Source organism: Oncorhynchus masou, unplaced genomic scaffold, assembly GCF_036934945.1.
Source record: "Oncorhynchus masou masou isolate Uvic2021 unplaced genomic scaffold, UVic_Omas_1.1 unplaced_scaffold_2382, whole genome shotgun sequence".
NCBI lineage: Eukaryota > Metazoa > Chordata > Actinopteri > Salmoniformes > Salmonidae > Oncorhynchus > Oncorhynchus masou.
The window spans coordinates 10,263-33,578 of record NW_027008840.1 but is presented as its reverse complement, the minus strand read 5'-3'; the positions used below and the strand labels follow the sequence as shown (position 1 = coordinate 33,578).

At 41.6% G+C, this 23,316-nt stretch overlaps 1 protein-coding gene across 5 annotated transcripts; it reads left to right on the top strand.

The window, feature by feature from the left end:
• The first annotated feature begins 1,977 nt into the window (after nucleotides 1-1,977).
• On the top strand, nucleotides 1,978-23,142 carry LOC135533431 (C-type lectin domain family 4 member E-like). 5 transcript variants are annotated; one of them, XM_064960764.1, is made up of 8 exons: nucleotides 1,978-2,204; nucleotides 16,288-16,389; nucleotides 16,494-16,664; nucleotides 16,785-16,927; nucleotides 17,430-17,533; nucleotides 18,509-18,607; nucleotides 20,390-20,500; nucleotides 22,290-23,142. In XM_064960764.1, exons 1-6 carry the CDS (start codon nucleotides 2,006-2,008, stop codon nucleotides 18,546-18,548), a joined length of 759 nt encoding a protein of 252 aa, XP_064816836.1. In that variant the 5' UTR covers nucleotides 1,978-2,005; the 3' UTR covers nucleotides 18,549-18,607; nucleotides 20,390-20,500; nucleotides 22,290-23,142. The 5 variants fall into 5 exon arrangements, with proteins under 5 accessions (XP_064816836.1, XP_064816834.1, XP_064816835.1 ...); XM_064960762.1 differs by lacking the exon at nucleotides 20,390-20,500 and adding an exon at nucleotides 20,241-20,332; XM_064960763.1 differs by lacking the exon at nucleotides 22,290-23,142 and having other exon boundaries at nucleotides 20,390-20,607.
• The last annotated feature ends 174 nt before the right edge of the window (nucleotides 23,143-23,316 follow it).

Below are 23,316 nucleotides of genomic sequence, written 5' to 3'. Positions count from 1 at the left end.
TGCTGCTCTAATAACACTGACCACCCCAAGGTATGAGACTACTGCTATAATAACACTGACCACCCCAAGGTAAGAGACTACTGCTCTAATAACACTGACCACCCCAAGGTAAGAGACTACTGCTCTATAATAACACTGACCACCCCAAGGTAAGAGACTACTGCTCTAATAAAACTGACCACCCAAAGTTAAAAGACTGCTGCTCTAATAAAACTGACCACCCCAAGGTAAGAGACTACTGCTCTATAATAACACTGACCACCCCAAGGTAAGAGACTACTGCTCTAAAATAACACTGACCACAACAAGGTAAGAGACTACTACTCTATAATATCACTGACCACCCCAAGGTAAGAGACTACTGCTCTAATAACACTGACCACCCCAAGGTAAGAGACTACTGCTCTATAATAACACTGACCACCCCAAGGCAAGAGACTACTGCTCTATAATAGCACTGACCACCACAAGGCAAGAGACTACTGCTCTAAAATAACACTGACCACCACAAGGCAAGATATTACTGCTCTATAATAACACTGACCACCCCAAGGTAAGAGACTACTGCTCTATAATAACACATGTATTATATTATCACACTAAGACTGGTGGGAGACATGTATTATATTATCACACTAAGACTGGTGGGAGTCATATCATGTATTATATAATCACACTAAGACTGGTGGGAGTCATATCATGTATTACATTATCACACTAAGACTGGTGGGAGTCATATCATGTATTATATTATCACACTAAGACTGGTGGGAGTCATATCATGTATTATATTATCACACTAAGACTGGTGGGAGTCATATCATATAGTATATTATCAAACTAAGACTGGTGGGAGTCATATCATGTATTATATTATCAAACTAAGGCTGGTGGGAGTCATATCATGTATTATATTATCAAACTAAGGCTGGTGGGAGTCATATCATGTATTATATTATGAAACTAAGGCAGGTGGGAGTCATATCATGTATTATATTATCACACTAAGACTGGTGGGAGTCATATCATTTATTATATTATCAAACTAAGGCTGGTGGGAGTCATATCATTTATTATATTATCAAACTAAGGCTGGTGGGAGTCATATCATGTATTATATTATCAAACTAAGGCTGGTGGGAGTCATATCATGTATTATATTATCACACTAAGACTGGTGGGAGTCATATCATGTATTATATTATCACACTAAGACTGGTGGGAGTCATATCATGTATTATATTATCACACTAAGACTGGTGGGAGTCATATCATGTATTATATTATCACACTAAGACTGGTAGGAGTCATATCATGTATTATATTATCACACTAAGACTGGTAGGAGTCATATCATGTATTATATTATCACACTAAGACTGGTAGGAGTCATATCATGTATTATATTATCATACTAAGACTGGTGGGAGTCATGTATTATATTATTAAACTAAGACTGGTGGGAGTCATGTGTATTATATTATCAAACTAAGGCTGGTGGGAGTCATGTATTATATTATCACACTAAGACTGGTGGGAGTGGGGCGGCAGGGTAGCCTTGTGGTTAGAGTGCTGGACTAGTAACCAAAAGGTTGCAAGTTCAAATCCCCGAGCTGACAAGGTACAAATCTGTCGGTCTGCCCCTGAACAGGCTGTTAACCCACTGTTCCTAGTCCATCATTGAAAATAAGATTTTGTTCTTCACTGACTTGCCTGGTAAAATAAAAAAATTAAGTATTATGTTATGAAACTAAGGCAGGTGGGAGTCATATCATGTATTATATAATCACACTAAGACTGGTGGGAGTCATATCATTATTATATTATCACACTAAGACTGGTGGGAGTCATGTATTATATTATCATACTTAGACTGGTGGGAGTCACGTGGTGAGCAGTGTTGTGCTAATTTCACAGTTTCCCCTTCACTGTGGTTGACTGATAAAGAGTTTCACTACCTAAAGTCACACAGACGCAGCACTTTGCAGGGAGAAGACACATCTAGATGCACAGGCTGAGGTTAGAAGTAAAAGTTACTGTATTTGATCACAAGTGTGTTAAGATGTCAGAGGGAGTCTATAAAAACTCAGATGGATTTGAAGACGATGAGCCTGATGCAATGAAGAACACAGACATTGATGACCAAATATATACCAATGTAAGAGCCTTCATGTCCAGTCCAAGAGATGGAGTTGTTGTTTCAGGTAAGATTACGCACACCCACGCGAACATGCAAGCACGCACGCACGCACACACACATTAAATAGGTGATATTTCCATGTAGTAATTTCGCTCTGTAGCATTATAGCTTTGTTCCGGACGACTGTGTGATCACGCTCTCCGTAGCCCATGTGAGTAAGACCTTTAAACAGGTCAACGTTCACAAGGCTGCAGGGCCAGACAGATTATCAGGATGTATACTCTGAGCATGCACTGACCAACTGGCTCGTGTCTTCACTGACATTTTCAGCCTCTCCCTGTCTGAGTCTGTAACACCAACCTGTTTCAAGCAGACCACCATAGTCCCTGTGCCCAAGAACACTAAGGTAACCTGCCGAAATGACTACCAACCCATAGCAACAGTTAGTGAAATGCTGGTCATGACTCACATCAACACCATTATCCCAGAAACCCTAGACCCACTCCAATTTGTATACCGCCCAAAAAAGATCCAGATGATGCAATCTCTATTGCACTCCACACTGCCCTTTCACACCTGGACAAAAGGAACACCTATGTGAGAATGCTATTCATTGACTACAGATCAGCGTTCAACACCATAGTACCCTCAAATCTCATTACTAAGCTAAGGATCCTGGGACTAAACACCTCCCTCTGCAAATGGATCCTGGACTTCCTGATGGGCCACCCCGAGGTGTTGAGGGTAGGTAACAACACATCCACCACGCTGATCCTCAACACGGGGGCCCCTCAGGGGTGGGTTCTCAGTCCCATCCTGTACTCCCTGTTCACTCATGACTGCATGGCCAGGCACGACTCCAACACCATCATTAAGTTTGCCGATGACACAACAGTGGTAGGCCTGATCAAAGACAACGACGAGACAGCCTTATAAGGAGGAGGTCAGAGACATGGCCGTATGGTGCAAGGACAACACCCTCTCTCTCAACCTGATCAAGACAAAGGAGAAGATCGTGGACTACAGGAAAAGGAGGACCGAGCACGCCCCCATTCTCATCGATGGGGCTGTAGTGGAGCATGTTGAGAGATTTGGTGCCCCAAGTTCTTTGGTGCCCACAATACCAACAAACTGACATGGTCCAAGCATACCAAGAAGGTTGTGAAGAGGGCACAACAACACCTGAAAAGAGGGCACAACAGACTGAAAAGATTTGGCACTTGTCCTCAGATCCTCAAAAGGTTTTACAGCTCCACCATCGAGAGCATCCTGACTGGTTGCATCACTGCCTAGTTGGGCAACTGCTCGGCCTCCGACCGCAAAGCACTACAAAGGGTACTGCGTACAGCCCAGTACATCACTGGGTCAAACTTCCTGCCAATCAGGACCTCTATACCATGCGGTGTCAGAGGAAGGCCTTAAACATTGTCAAAGACTCCTGCCACTCTAGTCATAGACTGTTTTCTCTGTTACCACATGGCAAGCAGTACTAGAGTCTAGGTCCAAGAGGCTTATAAACAGTTTCTACCCCCAAGCCATAATTATGCTGAACATCTAATCAAATGGCTACCCAGACTATTTGCATTGCCCCCCCCCTTTACCCCTCTGCTACTCTTTTAATTATCTATGCATAGTCAATTTAATAACTCTACCTACATGTACATATTACCTCAGTTACCTAGACACCAGTGCTCCCGCACACTGACTCTGTACCGGTAAACTAGTAGTAGGTAGTAGTAGTAGTAGTAAGTCTAGTTCCCTGGTATTTTCCCAACACAACATATGCCCCTCGCAACAGTCATTCAGGTCAGGCCTATCCATTATTTGCCAATGTTCAATGAATGTCTCCATCCTAGACATACACCATTCTCCTAGGATCTTTGATTCCTCATACATCTGTTCTTCCTCTGAAGCTTCTGATTCCTAGAATTCAGGGAAGATTGGTTAGACCATTGTGTTATTGTCGCCTGCCTTTCTTGGCCTTCTTCTTGCCCTTCCTAATTCTGGGGTTTACCATACCTATAAGTTCATCCCCAATGTATTTCAGCTCCCTTCTCAGGTCTCCTGCTGCTGCCTCACACCTTACTACTGAACTAGTAAGATCTATAATTTTGGACCAGTTAGGTCCCTCGCCCTTATGATCTGACCCATCTCTTTGTATGGTTTTACATTGTCTTTCCTCTGTTGCCTTTAGTGCCCAGATAGGTCCCCAGGCTGGCCCCTGTGCCGTCTGCCTCCTAACTCCTGCGTCTAGCAGCCCACTAGGGCCATTGTCTTTTGAGCCACACCCAAACCATCCTTTCACTAACTGCCTACCTCTCTCTTTCTGTCTTTCCTCCTTTTCTTTCCTCGATCTCTGATTATCCTGTCTGTGCCTTGGGGTATACCTTCTTAGTCTCCTTATCTTCAAACCTGGTCCCTCTCCATGTTCTTCCTTACTTTCTTCTATAAGGAAACCCGGTTCTTTTCCTTGCCCCTCTACCTTTTTCTGGGCCCGTACCTCTTCCTCAGTTAATCTCCTCCTCACTCCATGTTTACTAGCTCTTGGCCTATAGATATCTCCTAACATCATTTCTACCCATCTGTTGTCCGTCATGCAAGCCCCTATGTTGCAATCCAACATCTTCGTGCCACTCCGCCCCGTCCTTATCTCGACTTATGTAGCACTGATGTTTCTCCAGGACTTCTAAGTCCTCTTTGGTCCAACATTTCTCCAAGTCCCCTAGCATAACTTGGGGCTCTCTCCTTGTGTCTCTTTGTGTCTCCACCAGAGGTGGTGATCCATATTTCCAATTCGCTGGCCGACATGGGCATTTGCTACTATCTTTGAAGTCTACTATTGTATTTTCTTTCCTTCCTATCGCCACTCTACGCCTTCCTGCTGTGGCTTTCATGTTAACCCCGAATCCCCAGGATGTAACTGTGCCAAAGTACTCCTCCTCACCTATTCTTTCTATCATATACGCCTCATGAGGTTCATAACAATCCTCGCATAGCCATGTGGTTCCAGATAGGACAACCCCATGTATGTCTTCCTGCTCCAATTCTCCGGGGGCCAATCTCCCACATCGCCCACAATTTATCATGACTCTGTCCTCAGCTCCCTTACACCATAGCCACCTACTCTCTTCTACTCTAACTATCCTACCTTTTTTGCCCACCCTTTCCTCCCTCTCCCCATCTTGTTTAAAGTAATATCCAGGTCTTACCCCCTCGGACTTCTCAGGGTTTTCCTAGGAATATGAGGGGGAGAAAAGATTGGTAAGCACAAAACCCATAATTGCCTTAGTTCATTCCATTTCCCGTGAAAATGGTGCACGGCATTAAGGGCCATAGCTATAACTACCCATATTACTATGTGTAGTGCTTTTCCTAATACCTGTCTCCTAATTTTGCTTCTTTTATTTGTCAGTTTTTTTTAGTTCTTTCCACAACTGCATTATTATTTTTACCAACATTAGCCCTTCCATTACCCATCCAGCGTATGCAAATCCCTTCAGTTGTTCACATAGCCCTGTGGTATCTGTCGTGTTTACTTCAAAGCCTCCTATCTGGCCTTTTGCCCCAAAGACTGTTGCCATAGTTTCTCCGAATTGTGTTTCCCCAGTACTGGTGCCACTTGTTGTATTACCACAGGTACCATAGACAACATTACTATCCGTCCTTTGGATAAACCAAACCTAATCACTGCCACTAGGGTGGTAAGTATTATTGCTAACACTGTTATAACCCCCTGACCCTGCCTATTTTTCTAACCCAACGTTCCCCAAATCATAATCTGTAGTAGTTGGCACAATGTGATAGCTACCTTCTCCTGAGGGTCTCTTTGAGTCAGGTCCCTGTCCTCAAAGTCGGATTGGTTGGAGGAATTGGATGCCATTTTCTTAGGAGGTTGTTGGCAGTGTCTATGGTTTAGAAGCTTTTCTTTATTGTGTTGTACTCAGGCTGCTTAAGTCATTTGTGCCTCATTGTGCAGAAACAGCTCCCCTTTATTCACCTTCAGCCAGTGCCCCTCCCCTTGTCAGGCACTGCCTACTTCCTTTACTAGAGCAGTGCATATTTGCGGTTGACACCTCGGCGGGTCACAAATTCGTGACCTCTAGTAGGTCTACCCGTGTTCCATCTGTCCCCCGTTGCTCTAATCGGCCCGGAGATCTTTGATGTACTCTCTCGTATACCATAGTCCATATTATTAATCCTTTGCATATCTTCCACAAGAGTTTTAGCATTAACTTTAATAACTCTCTCAGTAGTCTACGGGTTATTTTCATTATTTTAAATAGGAATAGCCACACCTTCCTCAGTACTGCCTCCACTGGAAGTCCCATCCTTTTGGCGTAGCTTAGGGCTATCATAAGCACTATGAATATCAAATTCCCTACTGTAATACTTATTCCTAGACAGAAGTTTTTCTTTTATTTCTTGCCACCATGAAGTGGCTTCCTCCCATTTATCATTTATGGCTGTGACCACCTTATTTACTGGTTCCACTATTATATCCTTTGCCATTTTATCTCATTTCATCTCTGTGGTAAAACCTCCCCACGCTCTAGTTAACCAGTTGACTCCTAAAGCATTACTCATAGTGGTGTCCTCATCTCGATATCACGTTATGCCATCTGCTCCTTCGTCCCAGAACCTTCTCTTCAATATGTTACAGTAGTTTTCCTGCCCCATAGTTTTTAACAGTTCCAAATTTCGTTTAATTATACTGCATCCTTCTGATACCGTACCATTGTCAAATAACTGTTTACACGTGGACATATTCCAAGTCAGGGTCATATTCTTATCCCAGTCTGACCCTTTTCCCCATAGGTCTCCCCATGGTTCGTCCTGTTGTGGCCACATTAGCTTTATGGCCCATTCCTTATACCCTCCCATCAGCCACCGGGCGGTCATGGGTTCAAGGGTATATCTAGCCCAATCGGCTAGCGAGGGATCTGTTCTAAGGGTCTGATCCCTGGTGCCAGCTATATCCCCTTGGTTTACATGGAATTGAATGCCTCCATAGCATGCTAATTGTATGTATCCTCCGGTTAACGGAGTGGGGTCCAGCGGGCGTTTATCCCATCCCATTGCTATTGGGTCAAATGTTTTGGACGCCGTGGTACTTTTATACTAATGCTGGCTTCAAAGTTTCTAATGACTGTTTCGTTCATTATTAATGCCTTCCTACTCATTTTAACCATGGTTGTATTCCATTTTTGTAGCATTAATCTCTGCATCCATATAAGGGTATCAGTGTTCAATCTTCTTATTGGGGGGAAACTATTTCCAAATTGATGCACATGTTCCATTCTGTCATGTGCTTTTATACTCTTTATAATACCTCCTCCCGCCATTACTCTGGAGGGGCATGCACCCCATGCGTTTACCATGTCTACCAACTTTTGGTTTGCTTCCTCATTCCTGCCTGAGAAGGCCGGAGCTACCTCCAGCATTCCAGGTGAAGGATAATGTCCCCCTGACCATCTATGGAAGTGGGGGATTCCTGATTCTTTCACTATGCCATGGGCTGAGATGCAATGGTATCATGCCCAGGCCTCAGTTTTATTCGCAGGGGGTCTAACCCATTGGTCATAATACTGTTGGGTGGTCTTCCCTCTTTTCCTATAGAACGGGTTATTTGGTTCTTGTTCCCAGTTCCATAATGGGGCTTTAGCACACATTCTTTAGGCCATCTCAAGACTTTGTTAATAATTTTCTTTCAAACTCCTAAGGTCCAGTGTTGTCCATGGGGTTGACCTGGGATAGGCCAACCCTGGGTTTGTATTATTCCGTGTCGTAAGGCATACCCATTCTGAATACGTTATCAGTTTTTCTCCTGGCCTGGCAGAGTGGGGAATGTCATTAGGGGTGCATTGTACTGGTACCCCCCATCACTTAGTAAATGCCCTGTATACCGGTATTGAATTCTGGCATCTTTCTTGTTCTATCTCTAAACCTTGTATCATTTCTCTTTCTTGTTTTTCGTATATTACCCCTAGGGTTAGTCCAAATACTATAGCGCTTGGCACTATGATTATGGTGGAAAGAATACTTACCCACCAACACCATCCTATCTTACACTCCCTATGCCTGGTTCTATATTCCCCCAGTCTCATGCTTCCCTGTGGAGACAGAGGGGGTTCTAATAAGTTTTTTATTTTTTTTTTTTTTTTACAAATAGGCGACCTAGTATGGCCTCTATCCCTTCGTCTACATGTGCCCTCTCCAGGGTCTTGTGTGTCTGGAGTTGTTTTCCTATTTATTAGGTTAATAAACCTTCTAATTTTTCCTTGTGGATCAGGTGGAGCAGCTTCATGTCTACCCCTTCCTCCTCCAGGAGCTGCTTTCCTGTCCACCAGCATGTGGCACGAGTATACACAGTCCAATGCAGTCTTAGGGTCCTGGGCAATGTATATTTGCCAGCCCAATTTCACCATATGTCTTTCTCTTTTGTCACCTCGGACGGGTTCTGTATCCTCTATAGCCATAAGCTTAGAGACACAGCACATTGTCTTTTCTTTCCTCATTAACCTACCCCAGTGATGTTCTCTCACTGGCTTACATGTTCCTTCCCATCAGCATCTTCTTATTACTCCATGGTGGTCGTTTCTGACATGGTTATTGTCTGATTAATATTCATCATCTTGTTCCCGGTCACGTCTGTTTATCAGCATCTGATTTAGGTAATTCCTAGGGTTCCATAGGAAAATTTCCCGTCTACCATCATCCAACATTCTGGTTTTCCTTTACTGGTCCCATATCCCGTAAGGGGTACTGGGTCTCTTTCCCTGGCTTTTAGCCACTCTTCACTATTCCTATAGGTACTAGACCCTTTTGCCAACTGGAAAGGTCCTTGTTCTATTGGCCAGAGAGGGTCTTCTTGTCACGACTTCCGCCGAAGTTGGCTCTCCTGCCCGTTCGGGCGGTGCTCGGCGGTCGTCGTCACCGTCCTATTAGCCACTACCGATCCCTTTTTCGTGTATCTGTTGGTTTTGTCTAATTGGTTTCACCTGTGTGTTGTTTAGTTAATTAGTGTCTGTATTTAATGTAGGTTGTCCCGCCCTTGTTTTGTGCGGGATTGTTTATTTTGTCATTCATTTTGTCTGTCGGTGTTTTTGTGTTTCTTATTCTCTGGTTAGTCTGTTATCCTGTGTTGGATAATTTCACCCTGTGTGTATTTGGGGTGACCGTTGTTTATTTTGTTCACCGGAGAATAAAACTTTATATCGCATTCTGCTCTCTGCGCCTGATTCCACCCACCTTGATTAGACGTGACACTTCTGGCCTTACTGGCGTAAGCAAGCTCCCTCTTAGTAAGACCGTATTTCCCTTAACTTGCTGATTTCTACACTCCTAGGTTGTATGATTCCCCTGTGGTTCCACATGCATAAGCATCTTTTAGGGTCCCAGGTTCCCGATACTACTTGTACTCCCCGTATACAATTTGAGAATACATGTAATCCACATGCTCTACACTTGAGTATGTGGCCTACTCTTTGTCTCCCGCCGTTCTCTCCGCTATCACTTCCTGTGGCCGATTGCCTAAGGCTAAGATTAGCCGGTCCTTGGTATTGGACCTCAGCAGTTGGTTCTCCACAGTTGTCATATGGTACAGTGCTCATATGTCCTGACCCTGTAACATCCATACACTTACGTTCTTACCACAACACCTTTGTGTTCGCGGGCCACCAACACCCCAACCTTGACTAAATCCTCATGCCAGGTGTGTGAGGCAACCCATATAGTATCTCCAGAACGGCGCACTTGCAGCCCTGACCTGCAGTTAAGCAGATGCAACCATTCTGGCACCACCTCTGAGGGACATACTTTCTTAAGTTGGGAGATATCTACTGTTATATTACTGTCTACTTTAACTGGGTTAGCACTGACAACCTCAGTTATTTGCTGTCTCATTTTTAAATGTTTTAATTACTCTGTTCCCTGTATCAGCTCCTGGTGGTTTCTCGATCCTAATCCAGTCTCCCACCTTTAACACACAAGGTAGAGGGGGAGACTGGGTGTTAGCTGTGCTGATCCCGGATAAACCCATTAACTCTCTGGGGCTTGGTCCTGTATCTGTGAGAGTATGATTTAACTCCACACAGGCCTGTGTCAACTTGGGTCCCCAGTCCCTCTACCTGCTTTCCACAACCCCAATGTTGTTTTAAGCTTTCCAATTGTTCTCTCCGCTCAACCATTTGCTTGAGGAGGAGGGGAGAATATGTGCGAGACTCGGCACACCAATCCTCCACTCTCTTATTCTTATTTTGAGTCCCATTGTCAGTCCTTAACAATGGGAATGGACCTAGAGCAAGGGTTAGAAGGTTAAGCATCTGCAATACTGGTACCGCATTGGATGAATTTGATGTGAGCACTATTGAGTATCCTATAGCCATACACACCGCTACTATAGCGTACCTGTGCCCTAAGGAGGTGGCCACCTTCATAGGGCCCATAGCATCTAATGCTATTTGCTTCCATGGTGTGGTGCACTTAATGTGTTGACCTGCTATCTTGCCTAGGTTACTAACCTTTTGTTCTTGGCATAGGATGCATCTCGTGCATATCTCTAGTACTTCTTCTCTAGTATAGAAAATGCCCTCGTCTGTTAGTCTTTTCATGAATATTCGGGACCCCACGTGGCCCCAATCTTCATGGAGTGCTTTCAGTTTGTCTTTCTCTCGTTTATAGTGAACTATTCTTCCCATTTGAACAAGTTAATCTACCTATTTATTGCCTAGTTGGTTAAAGTCTGCTTCTGCACTTACTGACTCGGCAGTGTGAGCCTTTTAATGACTTACACTATGTTCATTTCATCCATTAACTCATGGATTTTCCTCCACTCATCCTCATATTGAATTGGCTTATTTTTGGCACCTCTGTACCCGTTATTCTGCCAAATCTTTTTATCTGAGGCCATAGCTCGCGCACAGTAATAACTGTCGGTCACTATTTCTACCCTTTTCAGCTTAGACCCTATACAGTGTAAAAGTGCATCTAGCACTGCCATTACCTCTGCCTTTTGGGCTTTCCCTGTTATTGTTCGACTCTGTTTGGTCAGAGTATCTCCTGTAGCTTTATTTTTCACTATAAAGCCCCATCTGTTTTTGACTTCTCGCTTCCATCCGTAAAGACCACTATAACCCTGGGTTTTTCTTTTGATGTTTTATGCTTCCTTTGCCTTGCTTTAGGAGGTTCATCTTCTTGTTCCCAACCTTTGTCTGCTACAAAGAGTACTCCCTTGATTCCTACTACATTTCTCCATTTGTCCCAGGTGGTGGTTGTCACCCCTAGCATATTCTTTGTGTTGTTGTCTGCCCATAGCCTGTTTAGCTCCTGGTCTTTTATTATAATTTGTTGACCCTGAGTCAGTGATACTATCTTGTTCCAATATATTTGTAATAGGGGCCATCTTGGCTCCTTCAGACGTATATTTCATCACTGGTCCCTTTAAGTGTTTACTGCAGCACTTCACTGTTCTCTCCGATCCTTCATTGGCCACCCATATGAACCCATCCCTATCTATGTCCTCCCCTTCTAATTTGACAAATATCCATAGGGGCAGATCGGGGTTTCTTGGCTACAGCTGCCATTTTTTGTAACTTTATCCATGATTCAGTCATTTTGTCTGTCCAAATTATAGGCTCTTTCCCATATTGCTTATGTGACAGCTCTAGTTGGTCATTTCGTCTGGTAATGCCCTTATAGCAATGCTTAGCTACTCTGCTATAGCCGGGTATATGGTTTGTAATATGTCCTATTTTACCTAGACATTTCTGCATCTCATTCACTGTTTGTGACTTCTCTATTTTCTGCACTTTTTCTAGGTATCCTTCACTCTCAGTTATTCCGTCGCTGATTGTGAAACCGAGAAAGCTGACTTCCTTCTTGCCTATCTGGCTTTTTGTCAGATTCAGTTTTCTGCCTGCAGTATTCAACTTGGATAAGGCCTCTTTTGTGTCTGGCTATTTTGCATTGCTTCCCTGGCTTATGTACTCCTCCAATCATTTTATGTGTGTTCTGACTCTCTATTTGGTCTGGAACAAAAAATGGTTCATATTTATGACTCCCCTTACTTATAATTATTTACCGTCCGATAAGCTGAGGAGATTTTCTTCTCCTTGTAGCATATGTATCCCTAAGTGGTTTATTATTTTCACATCTTTTTTAAAGTCCATCCTGAAATTTTACCCTGAGGTGTCCACTCTTTGCATTATTTACTTCCCTTTAACGTCCCATTCCCCTACTCCTGTGTCAGTGTCTAACTGACCTAATACATTTGCACATGGGTCACTATCTGTCTCAGCTCTTTCAATGTAGTTATGTCTATGTTTAACTTCCTCTTAACTGCTGCTTTAATGGCTGTGGTTTAAAACCGGCCTTGTTCGCTTGCGCATCTGCTTCCTGTTGCCGCAGCTAATACTGTCAGTACTAGATATGGTCTCTGTCTCCAAATATTGACTGACTGTCTCACTGTCTCCCTGTTTACACTAATGCATTTTATAGAACTCAACATTTCTATGTAGTAACCTATAATATAATTATATAGTTCAACTTAATTAACCCGATACTCTCAATGAGCCTGGGTCACAACAGATGCCATATATTCTTGTCATCTTTCTACTATTTGAAGACAAATCTTCAAATGATTAGATAAGGCCAAAACACTGCTAAACATAGCATATGTTGTATGTACTAATGAAATCTCTCTTTCGGGAGTCCACTGTATTTTATCTAACAATAACCTGGGTTAATCTTAACTCAGTCGCATCAATAATTTTTCTATATGTTGCGTAGTATGGGATCCATTATCTACAGTACTTTATTATCCCTAAGAACTGCAACATATTTATTTTCATAATTAAATTTAATGTTTATAAAATCACTATTTTTCTACCTTCATCTTTTTTTCTGCCCTGTTGGCTAAAATATATCCTAAATACTGAACATAAGTCTTCCTGCATGGCTCTCAACATTACACTAGTGTCTCCTAGATTCGTTGGAGTCCCGTCTTATAGCAGGGCCAATGCCATGGGGTACCAGGGCTGTGCATAGAAGGCCACTTTGCCACAATACACACTTACATCCTCTGGCCCCCCTTCTTTTTCTGGGATGACTTTTAATTAGAACCCAATTTCGTATTACTACGAGGTCTGCCTGCCTTGACGGCGTTGAAAATAATTCACTCCTGTTGCCATATCTTCACCTTGAGGTTTGTATAAATGTCCTATTTAGTTATAAACTCTATAGTATTTTCTAGTTTCCTCAGGGATTTTTTCCTCAAAGAGTAGACTCTCACCCGCCATTGCTCTTTACCTTGAGATTGTATTTAGATTTCCTATTTAGTTATAAACTCTATAGTACTTTATTATTTCTCAGGGATTTTTCCTCAAAGAGTAGACTCACCCGCCATTGCTCTTTACCTTGAGATTGTATTTAGATTTCCTATATTGTTATAAACTCTATAGTACTTTATTATTTCTCAGGGCTATTTGCCTAATCCTGTTATTGGAAGGGCCGTCTGTTCCCTCTTGATCAGCGATCCCAGGGTATTCCTGGTACGCACATTGCGAGCCTAGTGTTGGGTAGACCTGCCTTTTGCCTGCGTTTCATTTCCAGTTCTGTACCATTATTTTCTACCCTACGTAGCTCCTCCAGAGCTGCCGTAGTATCTATGGTAGTTGCCATGGTTTTTTTTCTCTGGGTATATAGGTCCTTAACTTATTTAGTTTTCAGAGTATTATTACTATCGGAGCCCCACGTTGGGCGCCAAGTGTCACGGTGCTGACTTTGCCCAATACCTGCAGCAAAAGCCTCTACCCCGTCCTCTGGCTAGGCAGAATACTTTAGGATATGAGTTACTTCGGTGTAACAAGGGCCTAGCTGTGCGGCCCTACCAACCTTCCTATTTATTCGTAATGGCCCTTCGCGTGAGTTGGGTTTGATCCTTCGTTCACGTTGTCACTCCCTTATTTTTCCGGTCTAGTATGAGGACTTGGATAGATATACTCCTATTTAAATATTCTAAGTGTTATGGATTCCTCCTATATTTCCTTACTTTCAAGTTTCTTTACCTCTGTATATATCAATAATAACTTCTCCTATTAGTTATTATGCTTCTCAGCTAGTAGTCACTTGGAAACGAGTATTGGTATATGTTTTGACTCTCTTAAAAATATATTATTGTCCACACAATGAAATATTCTTTAGTGCAATCACTTTAACCTATAACCAGGGTGTAACGGTTTTCTGTAGGCGATGAAGGAGAGTCGGATCAAAATGCAGCGTGTAGATTGCGATCCATGTTTAAATAACAAACGTAAACACGAATCAATACAACACAAAGAACGTAATGAACGTAACGAAAACCGAAACAGCCTATACTAGTGAAAACTAACACAGCGACAGGAACAAAGACACTAAGGACAATCACCCACGAAACACACAAAGAATATGGCTGCCTAAATATGGTTCCCAATCAGAGACAACGATAATCACCTGACTCTGATTAAGAACCGCCTCAGGCAGCCATAGACTAACGCTAGACATCCCACAAAACCCCAAGACAAAAACACGCCACAATAACCCATGTCACACCCTGGCCTGACCGAATAAATGAAGAATAAACATAATATATTTCGACCAGGGCGTGACACAGGGTCACTGTCTGTTCAGTGAGAGTGTCAAAGGCGTTTGCTCTCCAGATCGTTAATCTGGCCTAGTTGTCAAAGTTTAAAGCTTTTATTTAGTCACTCTGTCTTTTGTCTTATACACATCATTACAATTCAATGGTTATACAGTTTCTCAATACAACAATAATGCTCAATCAATCCTCAATGCTTTAAGCTTTGCCAGATAATATTGCCAAACTTTAAATGTGTTAACACTTCTAACAATATTGACTAAATAGCAAAAATAGTTCAATTATCTTAAATGCTCAGCCCCTTGGTTACTTTCCCGTAATTGGTATTCTGACTGCTATGATGCTAGATTCCCAAATTCCAATATCTCTATACACTTCCAACTCTGTGTATGGACTCAATATATTGTAACTGGTACTTTGCTGTTTCCTCGTATTGCCAATCACATCTGTACCTGATGTCTCACTGAGTGACTGCTACTTCGTCTGTATTCAAGAGGTGTTTAGACCTCTGTGTTTCGTAGACTCAGTCTCGGGGTCATTAAATTCAACCAAGTATATTCAGATAGTGATCCAATAAGTACTTAGGCAAAATTATCCAGTTCTCTAATATTGTTATAGTCTAACAAAAAGCGTATAGTGCAATAGTACATTTACCTGTGATGATCCTCCATATGAAGACTGTCTCATATGTCAGTGAGGATCATACTGTCTTATGATCTCTGTTCTCTTCATATACCTTTTTACAGGGGAAGTTCCCACTGGTACTGTCGACCTACGTAACCTGAGGCCTGTGTGTTAAACGGAAGCTTCCTATTATTACCATTTAAGGTCATGCACTACTGACTCTCACATTGCTGCTTCCGTGTTACTGTTGGCTGATTCTACTCGATGATACCAGCTGGTTGTTAATACCACTGGAGGTGGCGTAGGTGGTATGTCAAGCGTCAGCTGGGAGAAGTCTATGATAGGTATCTCCTCTGTTGTCCAGTTTCTGCAGGTGTGGTCCATGGTTCCATGAGGTCCTATGAATGCCCTGTGTTGTTGTCCCCGTTGCTTGATGGAGTGGGCAGATTCTTTTCATCTTGTCACTCCACTCTAATCATAGACTGATCTCTCTGCTACCGCATGGCAAGCAGTACCAGAGCGCCTAAGTCTAAGAGGCTTATAAACAGTTTCTACCCCCAAGCCATAAAACTCCTGGACGTCTAATCAAACGGCTACCCAGACTATTGGCATTGCCCCCCGTCTTTTACCGTACATATTACTTCAATTACCTCGACACCAGTGCTCCCACACACTGACTCTGTACCGGTAACCCCTGTTTATAGCCTCGCTATCGGTATTTTACTGCTGCTCTTTAATTATTTGCTACTTTTTTTTTTTTTTTTTTTATTAAAACACCTGTTGGATACGACGCATGTGACAAATACAATTAGATTTTATTTATTTGTCCCAATTGTGAATGATACAGTAAAACACATTACCAAATATCATACTTTAATAATGTGTGATTCAGTACATTTTCAGTGGTGGAAGAGACCCTCTGGAGTTGCTGCAGTGTGTCTGGGGCTGCTGTGTGTTCTCCTATTGGCTGGGATCATAGGCCTGTCTGTCTACTGTAAGTTTAGTATGTTGTCACTGAGGCTTAAGTAGCCTACTTAATCATACTTACTCATTAATGGTGTTTTAGTTACATGTTTGATGAACTTTTCCCTTTTACAGATGGAGTCATTGGTGATCACGACTCAACAGAGAAAGACCAGCTACAGACCAGATACAACAACCTGACTAAAGAGAGAGACCAGCTACAGACCAGTTACAACAACCTGACTAAAGAGAGAGACCAGCTACAGAAAGAGAAAGATGATGTCATGTCAAAGTCATCTAATCTGAGTGAGTTCACCTAATAAATGATCATAACATCACATATCTAATATGCAGTCAACTTGTGTTTGTATTCTACAATAATATGTGCAGAATAATAAGATGGGGATTCATGTTATTGTCTTGTAGAACAAACCTGTCCAGAAGGCTGGCATAAGTTTGAATCCAGTTGGTACTTCCTGTTTACTAAGGCTAAAACCTGGGAGGAGAGCAGACAGGAATGTCTGGAGAGAGGAGCAGACCTGGTGATCATAAACAGTGAAAAGGAACAGGTGAGAGAGAGAGAGAGAGAGAGAGAGAGAGAGAGAGAGAGAGAGAGAGAGAGAGAGAGAGAGAGAGAGAGAGAGAGAGAGAGAGAGAGAGAGAGAGAGAGAGAGAGAGAGAGAGAGAGAGAGAGAGAGAGAGAGAGAGAGAGAGAGAGAGAGAGAGAGAGAGAGAGAGAGAGAGAGAGAGAGAGAGAGAGAGAATTACGCTGGGTGACATACAGAAAGCCTGAGAGTCTATTTATGAACCAGTGTATCAATCTAAGTAACATAATAAAAAACATCAAAATCCATCAGTTTTTGCATTGGCTGCGTCTCAATCCAGCACATCTGCCCCCTCCGCATCTGTGGTGGAAGGTGGGAGAGCTAAAGCATTGAGAGATTGAGAGAGAGGGCAGCGGGGGGGGGGGGGGATTATGATCATACATCTCTTGGTCAGTAATGTATCTTCCAGTATTTAACACATATTGTCTATAGTAGTTGACAATATCAGTATCTTTTTCACCAACAGAAGTTTCTCTTCAACCTCAACAGTAGTTTTTGGATTGGTCTGACTGACTCTGTTACTGTGGGGACCTGGAAATGGGTGGACGGAAACCCACTGACCACTACAAGGTAAGAGACTACTGCTCTAATAACACTGACCACATCTCTCTAGGTTCTGAGAGAGCTGCCAGTCTAACTCTGTGTTGTTCATACTCTAGGTTCTGAGAGAGTGGTCAGTCTCACTCTGTTGTTTCTACTGCAGGTTCTGGGGGAGTGGACAGCCTAATGGTGGTGGGTCTGAGGACTGTGCGTGGTTCTCTCACAGTCCATCAGGCCAAGGAAAATGGCATGACTATCCGTGTTCAACTCTAAGTTACTGGATGTGTGAGAAATAGTTCTCTCTCACTATTAGTTATGATGCTGATTGTCACTCTGAAAGTCATGATACCAGCTACAGAAAGTATTCACAGTCTAGAATTTCTCCACATTTTGTTGTTTACACGCTGAATTTTGAAATGGATTAAATTGCGATTTTATTGTCACTGTCCTACACACAATAACTCATAATGTCAAAGTGGAAATATGTTTTTCTTTTTTTTTACAAATTAATAAAAGATTTAAAGCTGAAATGTCTTGAGTCAGAAAGTATTCAACCCCTTTGTTATGGCATACCTAAATAAGTTCAGGAGTAAAAATGTGCTTAACCTTGATACATAATAAGTTGCATAGGCTGACTGTGTGAAATACAGAGTACAGTATATCTACATTCTCTCCTCTAAATCTAAACAACAAATATTTGTCATATTTTTTCTCTTCCTCATTCTCTTAACTTTCTTCTTCCTCCTCTGTCTCTCTCTGACACTAAGGCTCCATTCTCCCATCTCCTCTCCTCCCGTCTCCTCTCCTTCAGTTTCCTGTCTCCTCTCCTCCTCACCTGAGTTGAGAAACCCTGCATTATTTACTAGATACAAACAGGCTTCTGTTTTCCCCATCTGCTAATCTCAAATGGCATCCTAGTCCCTATACAGTGCACCACTTTTGACCAGGGCCTATAGGGGAGAATAGGATGCTATTTGAGACATGTTTCTTTGTCTCCCTCTACAGATTGACTGTTATAACTACATCTGTCTGCTGGAGGTTCTGAAGGATGGAAGGATCTACGTCTGTGGCTCCTACGCCTACAATCCCAAGTGTGCTTTCATAGTCAGTCACGTTCTCTCTCCTCTGTCTCTTCTCATACTCTAAACCTATATTATCATTATTATTATTATACTCTACACCTATATTATCATTATTATTATTATTATACTCTACACCTATATTATCATTATTATTATTATACTCTACACCTATATTATCATTATTATTATTATACTCTACACCTATATTATCATTATTATTATTATACTCTACACCTATATTATCATTATTATTATTATACTCTAAACCTATATTATTATTATTTGTATTATTATATTCTACACCTATATTATCATTATTATTATACTCTACACCTATATTATCATTATTATTATTATACTTTACACCTATATTATCATTATTATTATTATACTCTACACCTATATTATCATTATTATTATTATACTTTACACCTATATTATCATTATTATTATTATACTCTACACCTATATTATTATTATATTCTACTCCTATATTATTATTATTATACTCTACACCTATAATATTAATATTATACTCTACACCTATATTATTATTATTATTATTATACTCTACACCTATATTATTATTATATTCTACTCCTATATTATTATTATACTCTACACCTATAATATTATTATTATACTCTACACCTATATTATTATTATTATTATTATTATACTCTACACCTATATTATTATTATATTCTACTCCTATATTATTATTATGATACTCTACACCTATAATATTATTATTATTATACTCTACACCTATTATATTATTATTATTATTATTATACTCTACACCTATATTATTATTATTATTATTATTATTATTATACTCTACACCTAAAATATTATTATTATTATTATTATTATACTCTACACCTATATTATTATTATTATTATACTCTACACCTATATTATTATTATTATTATTATACTCTACACCTATATTATTATTATTATTATACTCTACACCTATATTATTATTATACTCTACACCTATATTATTATTATTATTATTATTATACTCTACACCTAAAATATTATTATTATTATTATTATATTCTACACCTATATTATTATTATTATTATTATTATATTCTACACCTATATTATTATTATTATTATGATACACCTGCTAGATGCTCTTTAACTGTTGTGGTGAAACACATGTTATTCATTCAGTTCATGTATTTAGTTGACAGGCTGACACACATGATGTTCACATCACAGGAAGTGGGACCTTAATTGGGGAGACCAGGCTCGTGGTAATGGCTGGAGTGGAATCAGTGGAACCATATCAAATACATCAAACATATGGTCTCCTTGTGTTTGATGCCGTTCCATTGTCTCCGTTCCAGACATTACTATGAGCCGTCCTACTGGGGTGGCAGGTAGCATAGTGGTTAGAGCATTGAACTTGTAACAGGAAGGTTGCTAGATTGAATTCCTGAGCTGACAAGGTAAAAATCTGTTGCTCTGCCGCTGAACAAGGCAGTTAACCCACTGTTCCCCGGTAGGCCGTCTTTGTAAATAACAATTTGTTCTGAACTGACTTGCCTGGTTAAATAAAAAAGGAAACAAATATTTGACATTTAATATAGCCTCAGCAGCTGGTTCACATACTAAATATAGACTGTGTGTGTGTTCAGGACCCAGTGACGTTTGAAGGAAGAAGGTGACACAGTTGGGAAGGAGAAGTGTCCTTATGATCCCAGACAACGTCACACTGCTGTTACTGCAGGTTAGACACACAAACACTCTCACACTCTATCACATCCTTTCTATGTGTGTACTGTAGATGGAGTGCTGTACACCGCCTCCCCTTCTAACTTCCTGGGCACGATGTTTGACATCACCAGGGCAACAGGTCAAGAGGTGCACGTGCATCAGTCCATCAACTGGCTCAGTGGTGAGACCCATCTGTCAATCACACACACTCCCAATGCATGTTGGGAAAGATGATGACATACTTCTACTGTCCAAACGTCTGTAACACCAAACAACAACAGAATGTGTCCAATGAAGAGTTTAACTCAGGATGTGGTTTAGCAGTGTGGTGTTACTTACCTAATGAGTTCTCTTTGATGATGGTCTATGTCTTTAACCATCCACGTCTTTTATGCCAGTAAAGCCATACAGTATAAAATAAACATCACCACAGCTCTGATGGTAACTGGATGTTTTGGTACAGTTTTATAAATGCCAACAGATAACTTGTCCGTTGGACATGGTGGGATCTTTTTGTGGTGGTAGAATGAAGGATGTGAGAAGTGGAGATGGAAACATCTTTATATGCTAGTATTGATGTAACAACCATCATATGGAAGTAAACTGGGAGTCATGCGATGACATGTTGTGTGGTCCTCCCACTACGACTCAGGAAATCATACAGTTTCTTAGGCTACAGATGACATGTTGTGTTGTCCTCCCACTACGACTCAGGAAATCATACAGTTTATTAGGCTACAGATGACATGTTGTGTTGTCCTCCCACTACGACTCAGGAAATCATACAGTTTATTAGGCTACAGATGACATGTTGTGTTGTCCTCCCACTACGACTCAGGAAATCATACAGTTTATTAGGCTACAGATGACAGTTGTGTTGTCCTCCCACTACGACTCAGGAAATCATACAGTTTATTAGGCTACAGATGACATGTTGTGTGGTCCTCGACCAGGAAATCATACAGTTTATTAGGCTACAGATGACATGTTGTGTTGTCCTCCCACTACGACTCAGGAAATCATACAGTTTATTAGGCTACAGATGACATGTTGTGTGGTCCTCCCACTACGACTCAGGAAATCATACAGTTTATTAGGCTACAGATGACATGTTGTGTTGTCCTCCCACTACGACTCAGGAAATCATACAGTTTATTAGGCTACAGATGACATGTTGTGTTGTCCTCCCACTACGACTCAGGATATCATACAGTTTATTAGGCTACAGATGACATGTTGTGTTGTCCTCCCACTACGACTCAGGAAATCATACAGTTTATTAGGCTACAGATGACATGTTGTGTTGTCCTCCCACTACGACTCAGGATATCATACAGTTTATTAGGCTACAGATGACATGTTTACGACTCAGGAAATCATACAGTTTATTAGGCTACAGATGACATGTTGTGTTGTCCTCCCACTACGACTCAGGAAATCATACAGTTTATTAGGCTACAGATGACATGTTGTGTGGTCCTCCCACTACGACTCAGGAAATCATACAGTTTATTAGGCTGCAGATGACATGTTGTGTTGTCCTCCCACTACGACTCAGGAAATCATACAGTTTATTAGGCTACAGATGACATGTTGTGTTGTCCTCCCACTACGACTCGGGAAATCAAGTCCCATAGGGCGGCATACAATTGGCCCAGGGTCGTCTGGGTTAGCGTTTGGCCGTTATTGTAAATAAAAATTTGTTCTTAATTAACTGACTGGTTAAATAAAGGTTCAAATATATATATATATATTTAATAATAATTATATCACATTTACTCCACTATTAAACACATCCATCAAATCTACTACATTTCCAAACAAAGACGATCTCTCTCGCTCTTCCTCTCATCTTGTAACTCCCTATTCTTGCCCATCTATCATACTTCCTATCTCTCCCTTTCTCTCTCTTTTACTATCCATCCTTCCTTCTCACTCCTCCTCTCTCTCCCACCCCCTTCCCCTCTCAGTTTGTTGTTCCCCTGAGGTGAAGGAGCTGCGTGTGAAGAAGGGCCTGGTGGTCCTCCTCCCCTGTGACCACCCCCACCTCTCCCCTCTCCCCTGCGTCTGGGAGCACCCCCAGGGCCGCCACACCCTGCAGCACCACTCCCACCTGGAGGTCACCGTCTCCGGATCCAGCCTGGGCCTCTACTCCTGCCACTGCCTAGTCCAGGGTAACAAATCCTTGGGTAGTGAGGCCTGCCTCACAGCCTCTTTCCAGGTGATCATGGAGAACCCCAGTATCGAAGGCAGAGTGGGCCTGGAGGTCGTTGGTAGGGGTATACATCTCCTATGTCCTGATGGGGGCTGGTTGGAGCTTCAGGAGTCATTGTGCTCCTGAAGAGGCTGTGCTGGTGAGCGGCCCAGCACACCTCATTGGAGGACACACATGGGAGGGGAGCCAATCAGGGACAACAGGGGCAGGGCCCAACCTGCTATGAGAATCAGCTGGTGATGAGTGGCATGCCTGTCAGACAATCAGGGCAGGGCACTTTGTGAAGAGATTGAATTGAGTGTTTTTCCAGGTACCACTTACAGACTTCTCTCTCTGTCACTCTATTTGTTTGTTTCTTTCTCTGTCTCTCTCATTGTCTCTATTTCTGTCTCTCTCTCTCTCTTTCTTTGTCTCTTATTTTGTATCGATTTATGTTTTATGTAATTTGTAACTGGTGACCCGATTCAGAAAACTAGGCGTATGTCACAAGTCACAACTTGAGAGAGCTGCTTGAACTTAAACATTTTTTTTTTATCAAAATGCGTTTTTGGCTAAGTAATGCCTTCTCGAACATGTGAACTTTCATGTGCCTTAATAACAAACTTGTATGCCATCTGTAAATATGAATAAAATGGTTAAATTACAAGCCTTGTTTGTTAATAATTATTAAGCCACAGAAAAAGTCAGCAATCTCCCCCGCTAGCCATGATTGCCTGAGATAATGAGTGGGCTGGGCATGCCGAGAAAGGAGTTCGGTTTGGTCTGTCATATTGAATGCTTCT

Excerpts from the sequence above, each read along its gene's own strand:
- LOC135533431 (XM_064960761.1), top strand. The coding sequence starts at position 2,006 with ATGCACAGGCTGAGGTTAGAAGTAAAAGTTACTGTATTTGATCACAAG. Across the intron at positions 2,205-16,287 it reads AGATGGAGTTGTTGTTTCAG|TACATTTTCAGTGGTGGAAG; the intron begins GTAAGATTACGC and ends TGTGTGATTCAG. Across the intron at positions 16,665-16,784 it reads GTCAAAGTCATCTAATCTGA|AACAAACCTGTCCAGAAGGC; the intron begins GTGAGTTCACCT and ends ATTGTCTTGTAG.